The sequence below is a fragment of the Arvicola amphibius genome, chromosome 2 (assembly GCF_903992535.2).
Source record: "Arvicola amphibius chromosome 2, mArvAmp1.2, whole genome shotgun sequence".
NCBI lineage: Eukaryota > Metazoa > Chordata > Mammalia > Rodentia > Cricetidae > Arvicola > Arvicola amphibius.
Genome location: NC_052048.2, coordinates 117,421,361 through 117,438,845, shown reverse-complemented (window position 1 = coordinate 117,438,845; position 17,485 = coordinate 117,421,361). Strand labels below are relative to the sequence as shown.

Here is a 17,485-nt window from a genome sequence, read left to right as displayed (position 1 = left end):
CCAGGGTCCCCTTTGCCAGAAGAACCTAATTAAAACAAGGGCCGTCAGATATTGACAGTCTTATGGTTTCAAGAATCTTTTATACTTGTCAAATTCCTAGCTAATTAGAATCTAAAGTTTTGAAGACAGATTGTCATGATGTCAAAATATACTATTTCCTTTCTTTAAAAATAAACCGGTGACCGTTTTCTATAAAACATTGTATGTCTAAAGAGGACGGAGACTAGAGATGAATACAGGGGGGTTGTCCTGCTCTTTTTTAGAAGGCGACACAAATAAGTAGCAGTCCTTTCCTGGATGATTCCTCTGGCTCAGAGGAAGAGGACAGTTCCAGGTCCAGCTCCCGGACGTCGGAATCAGATACACGCAGCCGGAGTGGGCCCAGCAGTCCCAGAGCCATGAAACGAGGTGAGGGGCGAAAGCGCCTGCGCAGAAGGCAACGTCGGCACATTCTGAATAGTGATTCAGGACTAATCTTTTTTTTTTTTTTTTTTTTTTTTTTTTTTGGTTTTTTCGAGACAGGGTTTCTCTGTAGCTTTGGAGCCTGTCCTGGAACTAGCTCTTGTAGACCAGGCTGGTCTCGAACTCACAGAGATCCGCCTGCATCTGCCTCCCGAGTGCTGGGATTAAAGGCGTGAGCCACCGCCGCCCGGCTTCAGGACTAATCTTAATAGGATTTCTGAGAATACACTCTCTAACCCGTAGCGAAATGAGCATTCGCCTAGGACTGAGACATAGATACTCTAGCGGTCATTTTCTGCTTCATTCTCTGTGATCTCACACAAACCACCGGTCTTTCATTAGCATCATCATCTTACTGTTATTACTACCAGTAGTATATCATATTATTATAAAAAGAAATCATTGGCCAAAGTGAAGTTTCTTTATTAGTTTTTTTAAAGTTACCTTGCTGCCTAATTTGTGGGATAAACTTATTTACTATATTATTAAACGTCAGAAAACACACCTACAATTTGTGTTGGTTAATCTGATATTAAAGTGGAAAACACTACGACTTGACTTTGTGCATACCTATAACTTTCAACAAATTCTTAGAACTTGTATGTGTGCGTATGTGTTCACTGCACACATGGGAAACTCCGAGGGCAGCGCAATGTTGCTTCCCACTCTGAGATGAGGAATCCCATTGGTCAGGCTTTAGACACCCAGCTAGCTGGCCCACAAGCTTCTAGGGACTCCTGTCTCACCCGCTCATCTTGTACTGCAATGGCAGGTGCTCACTCTGTGTCTGGTTTGATGTGGATTTAGGGTATCTGAACCCAGATTCTCCTGCTTCTATGCAAGCGCTTGATCGGTTGAGCCATCTCCCCAACCCAGCTTCTAGAAAATTGTGTGCACAGGCGGAGGTTACAGAGAGATTGATTCCACTAAGTGGCACCTGTGCTTTAGGAAAGTCTATGTGGCCTTGTAGATGTGTGGATCTTCTAAGTGTGTTGTATGGAACCACTGCGGTCTTCAAAGCCTGGGAATTCATCTGGAGCCACTAAGCTGTTTGGGCTCCCACTGGTTTCAGTTTCCTTGCTCTAACTTGGTTCTCTGTGGCCAATCAGGTGATTCCCCCCCCCCCCTTTTTTCCTGAGAATGCAACTGCTAGCTTTCTTTATAATAACTGTCGGGCTACTTTTATATCTTCGATCTCATTTCCTCCTTTCTTTTCCTTTACTCAAGTCTGGCCTCACTGCGGCCCTCTTGTTTACAGATTAAAATAACCCTAACAACTATTTTGTTTTGAGACAGAATCTCATGAGGCCAAACTAATCTGTAGCCCAAATTGGCCTTATACTGCCTATCTTCTTGTGTTCACCTCCTGAGTGCTAGGCTTATTTACACATGTGCACTATCATGCTTGACTTCCCACATGTATGTGTAACTCAGACCCCTCACCTTCATCACGCTGCTCAAACGTCGCACTGAGATCCACCCCGACCACTCTATTCCGGTTGTAGTTCTTGCCCTCCGTCGGTCGCTCGCTGGCTCTTCCCCTGTGCTCCAGTCTGCTCCATAATTTACTTTTGCTGCACTTAACTACCTGTCGGGCATCTGTTTCTCTTCACTGGACTCTGTCCCAAGAGGACTCAAATGTGTCTTTTGTTGTATGCCTTAGGCCAAGCACCTCAGACAGGGCTTGGCACATTGGGCCTAGGCTTGGGATCTGAGGTTTGCCCTCCAAAATCACCCTGGCCTAGTTATTTGACTTTGGACAACACCTCCCATCTCTGGGCTTTCACTCCTTGAACAGTGAGGACATTAGCCAGGGTGACTGCTGAGGTTCCTAATGGCTGGTGTCTACGTCATACAATTGTTATTTGTCTGAGCCGGTAAGTGAAGGCTAGACATACACGAGTGACATTTCTACCACTTCAGTGAACAGGGTTTTTTTTAAATGCACGATGGCTTACGTTCTTGACGTCATTTACTATTTATAAATCTCCAGTTGCATTTATCATCCATGTATGGCTTGTAACTCACAAGACACTTTCTAAAAAGTCAGCTCAATCACTGGGGAAACGTTCCGTTGAATTTTACATCATAGTCGTGTGTCTTTAAGGCTTGTTTATCTTTCATGGAGGATAGTTAAAGCCAGTAAACTGACGAGTAGTTTCTTGGACTGTCATGAAAAATGCTGTTGAGGTTCAGCATTTATTTGTCTATGTATGACCATATAAGTACATGTACGTTAAATCTTTACTAAAAGATGCATTAGTGGACTTGCATAATAAATTGTATATGTGAGAACACCCACAATTCCAATCATACCAGAATATTATTTATGTTCTTTGGCTTTCCTGGAAATTAGTGTGACAGTTCCAACCCCTTAGCTGTATTTTCTGCATTAGAAGTTCTCCACGGCCAGAGGGATGGAATAAATCTTGCGAAGGGCAGTTTACGATGTAGGCATTAGCTGCCATCTTTAGAACTCACAGCTGCTGTTGGCCCACGCCAGGATGCAATGCTGACTTGGTTTATGTCTTTGTTCTCCTAGGCGTGTCTGTCTCTTCTGTGGCGTCGGAGAGCGATTATGCCATTCCACCCGATGCCTATAGCGCAGACTTGGAGTGCTCACAGCCTGAGCAGAAACTCCCTAAAACCTGCTCGTCCTCCAGTGAGAACGGGAAAAATGTAAACAGTGACTCAGACTTTGAAACATTAATGAATCTGTTAGTTTGACTTCCCAAAGGAAAACAAAACATTATTTTCAAATGTTTTCTTTTCATTAGGAACCGTTAGAAAAATCTGGCTATCTACTAAAAATGAGCGGGAAAGTCAAGACTTGGAAGCGGAGGTGGTTCGTCCTGAAGGGCGGTGAATTACTGTACTACAAGTCTCCGGTGAGTGGGCAGTGGCCATTGAGATCTGAATTACTCTCACTGTGAAACAGACTCTCAGTATTTTCTTTCTCGGTAAACAAAATTAATTGTGGGTCCCGGAGGAATGTCTCAGCACTGGCTGCTCTTGCAGAGGATCCTGGTTCTATTCCCAGCACCTACACAATGGGCTCATCTGTAACTCCAGTCCCTGGGGATCTGAAGGCCCTTTCTGGCTTGTACAGGCACATGATCCATAGACACCTGTGCTAGTAAAATAGCCATACACATAAAGTAAAAATAAGGTTACCATTTGAATCGTGCATTAATGATAGAAAACAGTTCCTATAGCTGCTGTTATAGCTAATCTGTGCTTGTCTTTCTCCTTTTGTGCAGAGCGATGTAATTCGGAAACCCCAGGGCCACATTGAACTTAGCGCATCCAGCAGTATCTTGAGGGGCGATAACAAGCAAACAGTCCAGGTGCACATCTTTTCCATTTATCATTCTTTTGGTACCATGAGAAATAGTTCTCCATTGAAATTGGATTGTTTGATACCTTTTTATTCACTTTATAATCACTTTGATACTCAAAAGACTTTTTAGTTAAAACTGCACTTAGAGCGAAGTATGGGTATTTCACACAACGACCCTATACCTTTTCTTCCTGTGTTCTTCCATGTTTAATCTCCTGGGCATTTCAGCTCTCAAAATGTCAAGCTGTTTTAGGGGAAGGTTATCCAGTAAATGAATTTTTGAGATGTTTGAAACATAATATTTTTCAGCCAAATTTGAAGCAAGCTTTTAATTAAATACTGGCTGGGAAGATAGACTCTGGCTAGGTCCACTCCTAACATAATATACTATTAAATTCACAAATGTTTGTATTTTAGTATAGAATTGGACAGTGACAGTTCTCCCATGAACTTCAAAAAGGGAACTCTATTGGTGACCAGAGGCACTGTGCTGCCAAGTGCTATCAGAAGTGGCTGATGCCCATCTTACCCATAGCCCTGTTCAATTTAAAACATGCTCTTGAAATAGCCTGATATATCTAAATTCGGACACTTTGTTTCTGAAATGTTTCAATAACCATTATTTTTTTAAATCTTGTTCCTATGGTGGGTAGAAGACATTTGCTAGAAAGGTAAGGATTGATTCCCAGTAGATTGGAGATGCCTGAGGTTAAAATGGATGAATCAGGAAAAGCTTCAACATATGACTGCCAAGAATCAATTTCAGAGTCCTGAAATATTTGGGAAATTGGCAACGTGGTTAATTTAAGACTGGACTATTGTGAGTTCTTAGTAACTGGTCACGTGTAGCACCAGGAATTGGTGTGGAAGTTCTTCTCATTTGCTTCTAGTTCTTTATCTCTCTGCTGTCCCTAGAAGTCCCCCCTTGCCCTGATAACTTCGTGTTTTTTTTAACCATCATCTCCAGTTTCTGTTCAGCAGTCAAGAGCTGAGCACACTGTGAAGAGAAGAGGAAAGTGTGACCATTAAAGGTGTAAAACCATGACCCTAGATTTAATAGTGTGAACAGTGTCAGGCCCACGGGCAAATGATTAAAGGTGTAAACCGTGACTCTAGATTTAATAGTGTGAACAGTGTCAGGCCCACGGGCAAATGATTAAAGGTGTAAAACCGTGACTCTAGATTTAATAGTGTGAACAGTGTCAGGCCCATGGGCAAATGATTAAAGGTGTAAAACCGTGACTCTAGATTTAATAGTGTGAACAGTGTCAGGCCCACGGGCAAATGATTAAAGGTGTAAACCGTGACTCTAGATTTAATAGTGTGAACAGTGTCAGGCCCACGGGCAAATGATTAAAGGTGTAAACCGTGACTCTAGATTTAATAGTGTGAACCGTGTCAGGCCCACGGGCAAATGATTAAAGGTGTAAAACCATGACTCTAGATTTAATAGTGTGAACAGTGTCAGGCCCATGGGCAAATGATTAAAGGTGTAAAACCGTGACTCTAGATTTAATAGTGTGAACAGTGTCAGGCCCATGGGCAAATGATTAAAGGTGTAAACCGTGACCCTAGATTTAATAGTGTGAACAGTCTCGGGCCCACGGGCAAATGATTTTAACTCAGTGGTCATCATTCTCACACAGTGGCTAAAGAATTCTACATTTGCTTGGAACCAGGGAGTCTATGTAATGTGTTTGCTTTCCTGTCAGTAATGATGTTTGACTGGACAAGGACTAAGTCATCATTAGTGCCTCTCCGGTTATTCCTTATCCCATTCTAGCTGACCACAGAGAAACACACATATTATCTGACTGCAGATTCTCCCAATATATTGGAAGAATGGATTAAAGTGTTACAGAACGTTCTCCGAGTACAAGCTGCTAATCCTCTTTGCCTACAGCCCGAGGGCAAACCAACAGCCAAGGGATTGCTCACCAAGGTAGGTCTCTTGTATGTACAACAGCATCCTAGGAAGCTGCTTTGGTAAGCTCCATGCATCATGAATAATAGGGTTCAGATGATAATATGCATTTAATATTTTGTTTGGGGGTTGGAAGGGTGTTTTTAAGTATACTGCCCAAAATGGGGGAAGGGGATCTCAGAGATGAAAGAAAGATAAATTTTGCCACGTGCAAAAATAGAAATGAAAAAAATTTGAAAAGGCCATTGAAAAGTGTGAAACCCAGTTAATATCCTTAATATGCAGTAAGCTTGGGCTGGTAAGGTAGCTGTGTTGATGGAGCGGGCCACCCGGCTAGCTTTACACCCGAAATAATTACACGGAAACTGTATTCATTTAAACACTGCTTGGCCCATTAGTTTCGGCCTCTTCTTGGCTAATTCTCACATCTTGACTAACCCATATTTAGTAATCTGTGTAGCACCACGAGGTGGTGGGTTACCAGGAGAGATCTTAACCTGCATCCGACTCAGAGAAGAAAGGCATGGCGACTGCCTATGGCTACTGCCTGAAGCGTCTGCCTGACTCTGCTTTCTTTCTCCCACAATTCTGTTCTGTCTACTCCACTTACCTATGTTCTGACCTATCAGGCCAAGCAGTTTTCTTTATTAATTAACCAATGAAACAACAGATATACAGATGACCCTCCTCTGTCATGGCTGAACAGATGTTTGCTGCCAAGGCTGAAGACCTGAGTTTGATCCCTAAAGCTCCCACCAGTTCCTCTGACCTTCATACATGTGCTGCAGCGCATGCCCATACACACACACACACACACACACACACACACACACACACGTTAAATAGATAATTGCATAAAAATATTAAACAAGCCTTTTCTTTTTGTTTGTTTTTCAAGACAGGGTTTCTCTGTAGCTTTGGAGCCTGTCCTGGAACTCGCTCTATAGACTAGGTTAGCCTCGAACTCACAGAGATCTGCCTGCCTCTGCCTCCCGAATGCTGGGATTAAAGGCGTGCGCCACCACTGCCTGGCTCTTAACTAGCCTTTTCTAATCAATAGCTAAAGAGTGGATACCAAAACCTGAAGGATACAATGGAAGAGGAGTAGATACGGTAGAGCTGAGAAGGGATAGAAAAGACCAGCAAGTAGAGCAGAAATCAGCTTGCTGTCTCTAAGAATTTTTAATGCACATTGATATAAGGAATATCATTTTAAAAATCTGCTTAAAAGTAAGATTTTAAAGAAAATTGAAATCCAGTATTGAAATGTACTTCAGTTTGCAAGAGTGTCACTCTGGAACACAGTTTGCCAGTGTCCTTGTTCAAATGTTAGCTCACTCATTTTGGAGGAACAGATGGATGAATATCAACTTTCTTTGTGAGTGTATACAAATGTGTATGTGTGCATGTGCGTGTATATGTGTGTGCATGTATGTGGAAGTCAGAGGTCAACCTCAGTGTTTCTCAGGAGCCATCCATCTTGTTTTTTCCTTCATTTAAAAAAAATTTTGTATTCATATTATGTGCACCTGCGAGTGTGTGTCAGGGGGAAGATGTCACCACAGCTGTGTGGGGTCAATGCATTGTCATGTGCACCTGCGAGTGTGTGTCAGGGGGAAGATGTCACCGCAGCTGTGTGGGGTCAATGCATTGTCATGTGCACCTGCGAGTGTGTGTCAGGGGGAAGATGTCACCGCAGCTGTGTGGGGTCAATGCATTGTCATGTGCACCTGCGAGTGTGTGTCAGGGGGAAGATGTCACCGCGGCTGTGTGGGGGGCCAATGCATTGTCATGTGCACCTGCGAGTGTGTGTCAGGGGGAAGATGTCACCGCAGCTGTGTGGGGGGCCAATGCATTGTCATGTGCACCTGCGAGTGTGTGTCAGGGGGAAGATGTCACCGCAGCTGTGTGGGGGGCCAAAGCATTGTCACATATTTCTATATCACTAAGTACTTGCTTGTGGGTGACAGTTCTGTCCTTCCACCATGTGGGCTCTGGGATTAAATACAGAGCACTAGGCTTGGTGACAAGTGTCTTTACCCACCAAGCCATGTCACCAGTCCTCAACTTCTTCTTTAAGACAGGGTCCTCTCAGAGATTTACTGGGCTGTCTGGCCAGAGCCCTGAGGGTCCTCTTCTGCAGCACTGGGATTAAAAGCACACCACCGTTCCTCACTTTTTCTTTGGGTGCTGGGATTTGAACTCAGGTCCACTTTACTGACTGAGCATGCTTCCTTAGCCCAAATATCAACTATTTTTAAAAGACACCATTCGGGGGCTGGTGTGATGATGGCTCAGCAGGTAAAGGCACTTGTCACCAAGCCTAATAGATTGAATTCAGTCTCTGATATCCACATGGTGGGAGAAAGAATTGTCTTGCACAAATTGTCCTATGACCTCCACCCATGCATCCAGATAAGTAAATGTAATTTTTAAATGAGTATAAAGCATCTTTTAAAAAAAATTCCATTTGATTCAATCCTCTTTGTTCAAAGAATGTATCCTTTGAAAGTGATCTGAGTTTGCAGATTTTATTGTCGGGATGTTTACCACATGTTCTGTCCTCTCTGTTTGAATGTGAAGACTAGGGTGACAGAGAGTTGTCATAGTCTGGAATGCACAAGTCAGAAGTAGAGTGACTTTGGGATACATTTACTGTGACTCTATTGAAATACAGAACATTTGTCAGAGGGTGTGCATTTCAAGACAGGGTTTCTCTGTGTGGTCAAACACAGAGGTCTGCCTGCCTCTGCTGCCCAGCTGCTGGGATTAAAGATGTGTGCCCCACACATGCCTATGATGTAGATGTGTATTACCGCATGGTTATACATGATTATAGCAGGGTTTATAATCCCAAAAAAATTCAATCAGCTTAGATGTGGGGTTGGGAGTAGCTTAAGTAAAACCCTGTGTGTGGTAATCCTTTTAAATGTCACAAGAGCTCTGATGCTTCAGGATGTGTGATGTGCCGTCAGGTGAGAAGCACAATGGAGCGCTCCACAGTGGAGCACTGCACAGTGGAGCACTGCACAGGGGAGCACTGCGCTATTACCCCTTTGTACCTAGAAGCAAATGTCTGAAGAGGATGCCAAGGTAGATTGGTTAGTTCCATGTAGTTTTATTATGTTTAGGGATTTTGTTAACTATTTCAGACTGGATACTAATTATTAATTAACAAGCATTTACTGAAAACAGCACCATTTCTCTCCTTTTCTGTAAGATTGCTTCAAATTAGCTGAGCTTTTAGGACTGTCCATTCCCATGAAATTAAAAATAGTTTTGTTCTACATATCAGCTCCAATATACAGACACTAACAGAACACTAGTACAGTCAGCGTGTCTACTATGTTTATTACAATCAAATGGTCTGGCAACAGTGTACATAGAGTGACGTCAGCGCGTAGAGTGACATCAGCATGTAGAGTGACGTCACTGGCTTGGTGTGACTCACGACTCCGGTCGCCTCAACAGCGACCTGTAAAGGACAGGGCCACTTACTGTTAAAGATGTTTAAAACATCCTGTTGGTCACTTTTGAGGTGACACAGTAAAATATCTACAAATCCATGATGATATGCTTGCATTCCATTTAAGAGGTGAAATTTTACTACACTGTCATTGATATCTAATGGGAATGTGGGCAGGTGGTATTCAGTAATAGTTACAAAATCTGATCGACTGAGGTAACACTGGGCACCAGAAGTAAGAAAGAATTCACAAGCGTATTCATCAGAGATATGTGATGTGTTGGCGTGTGTATGTGTGTTTGTGTGCATGCATGTGTGCATGCGCGTGTATAAACTAGAAGTTTGTCAGGAGTCTTCCTCAATTGCTGTCCACCTCATTTATTTATTCATTTGTTTATTTGTTTGTTGAGTTCTGTTCTATCACTGAGCCCGGAGCTGACAGACTTCTGGACTGACTGACCAGCAAGCTTTAGGGCTCTTCCTGTGTCTGCAACCCCAGCGTCAGGATTCGGGCAAATATGCCTCTCCTGGTCTTTCTCATGGGTACTGTGGGATTGACCTTGGGTCCTCACGCTTGCGGTGACAGCACTTTACTGAATGAATCATCTCAGTCTTGTTTATTTCTTTTCTGGTAAAATATTTCATTACCATTCAAACATTTACTTAATTATCAGGAGCTTCCTTGCATTGTGGAAAATATTCTTTTAAAAATGAATGCAACGCTAGGCTAAATCCATTCACTCTCTAATTCATAACCATGAGTTTTCCCCTTTGTTTCAGAGAAATCGTATAGTAAACTCTTGAGTTTAATAAAAAGAAGGTCTTGGCTAACAGTTGCTTTTCTTCCGGGCTAAGTTTCTGTTTGGTTGCTTGCTGCTCATTTTATCGGGATGGTAATGTCAGCTTCTGCTCATATCGCACACGCACATATACCACTTTCCTTTCCACAACTGGCATTTTGTTTATTTATTGCATGTATGTGAATTTAGGCACATACATGTTACCGCAAACATGTGGAAGTCAGAGGGTATATTAGCTATGATTCTATCGCTATGATAAGACAACATGATAAAGGCAACTTATAACAGAAAGCGTTTGATTAGGACTTGTCTAAAGTTTCGGAGAGGTTGGTCCATGATGCTCATGGAGGGCAGCAGGTGTGCACTATAGCTGTGGGTCACCCCTCACCTATTGTCACAGGACGGGGTGTCGAATAGCCCTTTCAGAGGGTCACCTAAGACCATCAGAAAACAACGATACTTACATTATGACTCCCAGCAGTAGCAAAATTACAGTTATGTAGCAACACAATATAGTTCTATGGTTCAGGATCACCACAGCATGAGGAACTGTATTAAAGGGACCACACCATTGTTTCCAGTTCGTAAAGATATCTTACCTAAGAAACATTGTGGACTAGCAAGATGGCTCCTCAAGTGAAGGTGCTTGACACACAAGCCTGGCAACCTGAATTCAATCCCTGGAACCCGAGGAAAGGTGGGAGTTACCTCACAAAGTTGACCTCTCACCTCCGCACGGACCTCATGACTGTACACCCACACCCACCCACCATATACTCTCACACACACGGTAATAACTGGGAGCCTAGGGGGCAGCAGAAGAACCTACATTAGAGGAGAGAGCATGATGGGAAAGGAGGGCTTGGGGACTTGGCATTATTTAAGTAACTGTTAGAGCAATAAAAATGAGAGAAGACATAAAGAAAAAATTAATGTAGACTTTTAGATCAAGGGAGTGGACCATCCCAAAATGTAGGGGATGTGGGGGCATGGATGAAAACTCCTGAGGGTACTGTCATGGAGCCTGGGAGTGGAACCCTTGAGCAGGAGGGTGGGGTCTTTGGGTCACGCTCAGAGAGCACAGTGGGGTGGAGGGGAAGTGGGAGTCATGAGTAGGGTGGGAGTTTACAGGCTGTCTGTACTCGCCAGGACATCAGAAAGAATCCAGCTGGGCTGAATGGAGTCACAAGAGGATGGGAAAGGCATGTGCCCTATGTTTATAGCTGAGGGAAGAAGCTATGAGACCTGGGAGATTAAAAGACCCTGACGTGAGTGGGCGGGAAGGAAGTGAAGGACGGTGTGGACAGGTGTCTGCATTAGAGGGGCATGGAGTGAGGTCGCTTACTGTCCTTGGTTTCCTTGGTCTCCCCAAGACAAAGGTGCTCCTGAGAGTGGGACTGGGTGTAGTCACTGAGGACGTGTGTAGCCAGAGACATTGGGTGTTATCCGTGTTGCTGAGGGTGGGAAGGACTGGGTGTAGTCACTGAGGACGTGTGTAGCTAGAGACATTAGTGTTTATCCGTGTTGCCGAGGCTCACAGAGCTGTGCTGTTTAGAGTTCGTGTTAGTTCTTTTTCTCTGGTGTCTTCAATGCCCATATTAGAAGCAGAGACTTTACAGTGTGGGGACAGGAGCATAGTGACTTTTTCTGACATCATCTTATATAAAATTTCAAATGTGAAATGTATTTGGAAGAATTCCTACAGTAAACACCCATATTTCTACCTCCTGGATTCTACAATTAACATCATACTTGTTTTTCTTCACGTGTACCAATGTGATGGTTTGAAGGGTATATTTTATTATAACATTTTGAATATCCCAAAGTAAAGGTTATAATACCCCTTTACAGATTCACCATCCACTCTCAAGAGTTGTTAACCATGGCTAAGACCATCTCAGAATACCCATCTACGATAGCGTTCTCCTTTCTCACACCCTCCACGGGGCTGTTCAAGGCAAGTGGAGGTGAAGTCACGTTGAATGGATTTGTTAGGAGCATAGGAATGTGATTTGCTCATGGACCCTGGAGCAAGAATTGTTTTATGATCAAACACGGGATCCCAGGTTGGCAGAGAAGGGAGAAAAGCCAGGCAGGGAGGGAGAAACTAGGAGATGCTTGGATCAGGGAAATCAAACCAGGAAGCAGGTCCAGGAACAGCAGTGTGAGAGGGCCGGGGAGTACAGAATGTAGGTGACAGGGTGGGTGCTTTCCAGTGTGCGACAGAAGAGTTAGGGTGTGAGGACAGGGCTGGGAAGCGTGAGACTCAGCAGTTCATTGGAAATGGACGAGCACAGCTGAAGAGATGCTTCAGAGGCAGGAGGGCGAGGGCCGGTGACCAGGAATAAGTTACTCACAGGCCCAGTGCCTCAGTGTCCTTACCTGTGAAAGGGGAGATAACCATAGTGACAACCCCCGAGGGTGTTGAAAACATGAAATATGCTCCATTTCAACAGGTAAAGCGCATTCGGACAGTACCTGACACATCAAAAGCACGTAAAATGCTAAGTACTGTCACCAGAGTCAGCGAGGCTGGTGACACTATAGGCATGAGATGACAGGGAAGAGAGGAGACTGAGAACTGTGTGCTGGCATAGGCTTAGAGGAAAGTCTATTATTTGCTCTCCAACTTTTAACACCACTGGTATGGAAGGCTTCTGTTACCAAGGCAAAGGCAAAAAGTGAGTTTTTAAGTGATTTGGTTTGCCAAGCCTTTGAGGTCGTTTTTACATCTCCAAAAGGATTTATTTAGTATTTTTTGTTTTTTGGTTTTGAGACAGGGTTTCTCTATAGCTTTGGAGCCTGTCCTGGAACTATCTTTGTAGACCAGGCTGGACTCCAACTCACAGAGATCCGCCTGACTCTGCCTCCTGACTGCTGGGATTAAAGGTGTGCGTCACCATGTCCTGCCTTTGTCTAGTATTTTTGTCTGGTATGATATGTTTCGTTAAAATGTTTTCAGAACCAGAGTTTGAAGAAATCTAATGTAAGGTGTGTGTATAAAGCTGCTGTGTTTACATTTTAAAGCGCAGCTTTTTCAGGACTTGGTGAGGCTCCCCACTTACTTTTAGTTTAGACGCAGCCATTGTTCTATTATAAAAATAAATTATTTCCAAAATACATGACTTCTTTCAGAGCTGTTTAGAGAGAGCGGAAACAGTCCTGCAGAGCACTGCTGAAAAACCCAGGATATTCCTCTGGAAATATAGCTTTCCAAATTTAATTTAACTGAGGCATGCCCTTGCCAAATAAAACTTTTTGTTGTTGTCTTTGTTTCAAAGGGAGCTTTCTAAATCCATCAAAACATGAGTGGCAGAGCTATTTGTTTAAACCATCGCTTCAAAAGCCAAAAAGGGCTCGCTGGTTTTGTGGGTTTCACAGAGTCCATGTGTTTGGCAGTTTATATAGGAGGAAGGAAGTATTTATGTTTTATTTATGTATTGTCTCGTTTGGTCACATGATAACCCAGGGAGGGGTACAGTAATCCGGTGTTGTGGCAGGGTAAGTCACTGCCTGAGGACAGAAGGTTGTGTGTGTGTGTGTGTGTGTGTGTGTGTGTGCGCGTGTGTGTGTGTGTGTGTGAGAGAGAGAGAGAGAGAGAGAGAGAGAGAGAGAGAGAGAGAGAGAGGGGGGGGAGAGAGGAGCGAGAGCGTGTGTGTGTGTGTGTGTGTGTGTGAGAGAGAGAGAGAGAGAGAGAGAGGAGAGAGGAGCGAGAGCGTGTGTGTGTGTGTGTGTGTGTGTGTGTGTGAGATAGAGAGAGAGAGAGAGAGAGAGAGAGAGAGAGAGGAGAGAGGAGAGAGGAGCGCGCGCGCATTCCCTAATGCCAGGGAAGTGGAACAGCAGGGTAGGTTCAAACAAGCACAAAATATTCTAGTGTGGGGTAATAGGGCTCTATCTTAGGCTTGCCCCTGGTGGAGATGGGTTTCTTCATGTTCTGGCAGAATGGAGGAGCAGTGGTGTGTGTCTGGTGTAGATCCCTCAGTGACTGTACCCAGGCAGGACTAGTGCAGGCTGGAACTCACAGTCCAGCACTAGCTATAAAAGCCACCGAGTCTGACCCCTTCATGAGACTCACCTCAACAGATGACAGTGTCCTCAGCAAAGACTGTGGGCTCTTGCAGAAGGAGGATGTGTCGTGTTCACATCTGTCTCTCCCATTTAACCTCTGGCTCTACACAGTCAAGGGCTAGAGGCAGCTTCTGTCTCTGCCACTTACTGTGGACCTGAGTGGAACCCGTCTTAGCCTGAGCATAGTGGCAGCCTTTGACAGCATTGCGTCATTCGCCTGCGTCCTCCTAGAGAAGGCAACACAGTTTTGGTTTTTTATTCACAAAATCACTAGGATTCTTCAGGTTTTGATAATTTCTTTGTTTGATCATTAAAATGCCAACCCAGAGAGGCACTGGGTTATTGGAAATCTTTGAAGTAAGGAAACTAAGAAATAAACCTAATTGTGAAATTGGTTTCTGATCCTAGTCCTAGAACAAGAATGTTTTCAACCTTCCTAGTGCTGTGACCTTCATGTCACAGTGACCTCCAACCATAAAATTATTTCTGTTGTGACTTTGAAACTGTAGCTTTGCTACTGTTATGAATCGTAATGTAAATATCTGTGTTTTCCAATGGTCTTAGGCGACCGCTATGAAAAGGTCATTTGAAACCCCAAAGGGGTCTTGACCCACTGGTTGAGAACAGTCGGAAGCATCGTCCGTGACACACGGCAAACTCTCAGCAAGTGTTGTGTGGTGGGCTGGGCTGTGTGATTGCTGTCAGCCACTGTCAGAGGCAAGTATTGGCAGCATTAGAGCAGTCCGCTCAGAATATCCCTTCCTCCTTGAGCAAACTGCACACCCGTAGTGCGTCACAGAGAATGTGTAAACTGTACTGCAATTTTCCAGTCTTCCAGACTGCACTTTAATCCACTGAAATTTAATTTTAGGTAAAGCACGGCTACTCTAAAAGAGTCTGGTGTACGCTTGTTGGGAAGATCTTGTATTATTTTCGCAGTCAAGAGGATAAGGTATGTATGTGTCTTAATATCCCAATGAGAGAAAGAACGTTGCTCGTGGTGGCTTAAAAAGCATTTCTTTTTGACTTTTCTGTTGCTAGGCAAAAACTACAATTCTTGTAAGTTGCCGTTATCTTTATAACTGGGGTAATAACTTACTTGGGCCTTGATTGTAAATTTTCACTCAGTGATTTTTTTACCCACCACCCTTCTCAGTGTTCTGACAGATTAGATGAAGCTAGGAACAGCCAAGAAGGACAGCCAGGGGAAGAAAAGGAATCCGGGCTGTCGGGTCCTCGGATGTTCGGATACCCTTCATCCATTTGTCCCTCTGTGTTCTGTCTTCTCGCTTCTACACTATTACCTCCAGGAACATGAGGAATCTTCACTTTGAAGGTGGAAAGATGGGCCGTCTGTCAAAAGGGAAATGGCCACCAGTCACTGTAGGCGCTCTGTAGTACTACCTTAATATCACTGTGACTACATAGAGTTAGCCACGCTGTATGGGCCACATATAAATGATGGTGTTAGCTCCATGCATCAGCAGCCTGCAGCTGGTTAGTTTGTTAATGATACTAGACTCGGTCCAGTGACCATCTGGGTCAGTTATATCCCTGCTTTCTTATCACAGGCTGTACTTTCAGGTCTACCAGCTGTATTTAACATATGGGCCATTGTTCTCTGCATTGCTCATGGGATGGGGTTCGTCAGGAAAATATACATTAGCTGGGCCTGGTGGCGCACACCTTGAATCCTAACATTCAGTAGGCAGAGGCCGGCAGATCTCTGAGTTCGAGCCCAGCCTGGTCTAGAAAGAGATTTCCAGGACAACTAGGGCTGTCACAGGGAAACCCTGTCTCAAAAAAAAAAAAACAAAAAGAAAAGAAAATTAAAGTTTTGATATGGAATTGGGGACACACATGACACACATTGGGGGAACCTGTCAGAAGGTTCAGTAAGAGAGTTTATCTTCAGAGAAGTTGAGGGGCTAGAGAGGTCAGGGATATACATGTCCCTATTGGCCTTCTCCTTCTGGATATGTCCCACTCTCTCAAGTTTACAGAAGCTCTAGAGATGTCACAGCAGCTGGGGACCAAGCTCCAACACATGGGTCCTCGGGGACAGCACTTCATATCCAAGCCAGAACATACCGTGAATCCCATGACGCACTAATAACTGATTTAAATGTTGAGGTGTCGGAGACTAGAATGTCATGGGCCTGCTGTGCCTGGAGCTCCGAATTAGCAGAGTACTGTTCTGTTTTATAGTAGAATTCATTTTCTTCACATTTTTAAAAACCTGCTTTTTATTATCAATGTGACCCTTTGCCCTATTATTTTACTCTTTTCCTACCTTTCTTTTCTTCCCAAAAGTGTAGATGAGCTTACATTTTTCTTTAGAAATAAACTCTGTTTAGTTCTCAGAGTAATAGCTGCTCTCTGTGAATTTATTACCCATTTATTGAGTAAAAACTCATACTGTGGGGCTGGGGAGCTAACACAGCAGTCAGCAGCACTGGATGCTCTTCCAGAGGACCTGGGTTTGGTTCCCAGCTTCCACATTGAGACACTCATCACCTGTAGTTCCGGTTCCAGGGAGCCTGACACCCCCCTCTGGCCTCTGCTGGCACCCACGGACACATGGTACACACACAGAGACACACACACATACATAGGAAATAGAAATAATTTCTAAAAAGTGTCAAAACTACATTCCATGTGAACGATAACATGTTTAATTAAATCATCTTTACTGTTACCCAGCCACCAAGTGGATGTTATTTTGCTTTCTGCGCACTATCCCAGGAAGATGTTGCTTTTCATTGACTTCTAGAGGAGGTGTAAGTGCGGCCATGTGACTGTCTGTAACAATGTCCCGGGCAGAAGGGGCACCCACTGCAAAGGCCCCGAGGCAGGAGCATGCCTGCTGTGTTTAGAAAAGGGGGCAGTCCATGCAGCTAGACTAGAACCTCTTTGGAAGAGATTAGTGAGAGGCGAGGTGAGGGCTGTGACAGGAACTGAACAACATGCGTCCTAGAAGGTCAAAGTGAAAAGCTGGCTTTCTAAGGGAGACAAAATTTTACCTCTCTGTTGGTGGGGTTTTCAGTAGGCCTCAGAATTAAACTGACACAGGACACATTATAGGAGAAAAGTATACGAATGTATTGGATGTAAGTTGTGTAGGGCACACAAGGCTTTGTCAGGAAATGAAGACCCTATGAAGCTGGACAAAGAGCAGTAACTTGGGAAAACGGGGAAAGGCCCAGGGACAGGTTGTTGTAGCTGACTGGGTGGAGAAGTGCCCACCAGGATAGGCGGGGCTGAACAAGAGTTTCTGTATAAGCTTCCCGTCTTGATGCTAGATTGTTTTCAAGCTTGTTACCAAGAGCATCTTCCATATGGGGCTTTAATCTCCTGCCCTGAAGGAAAAAAGGGGGGAGTCAGAGTGTCCCCCTTGCACCTGCGTTTTTGTTTCACTTTGAAAA

The 17,485-nt window shown here is 44.0% G+C and overlaps 1 protein-coding gene across 1 annotated transcript in view; it reads left to right on the top strand.

Annotated features, from left to right (window-relative positions):
- Plekhh2 (pleckstrin homology, MyTH4 and FERM domain containing H2) overlaps positions 1-17,485 on the top strand; it is a 108,031-nt gene that overhangs the window by 56,610 nt on the left and 33,936 nt on the right. Inside the window, 6 exon segments of the mRNA XM_038319033.1 lie at positions 264-408; positions 3,005-3,141; positions 3,240-3,350; positions 3,723-3,809; positions 5,586-5,744; positions 14,932-15,012. Of these exon segments, the coding sequence (XP_038174961.1) occupies positions 264-408; positions 3,005-3,141; positions 3,240-3,350; positions 3,723-3,809; positions 5,586-5,744; positions 14,932-15,012 (720 nt within the window).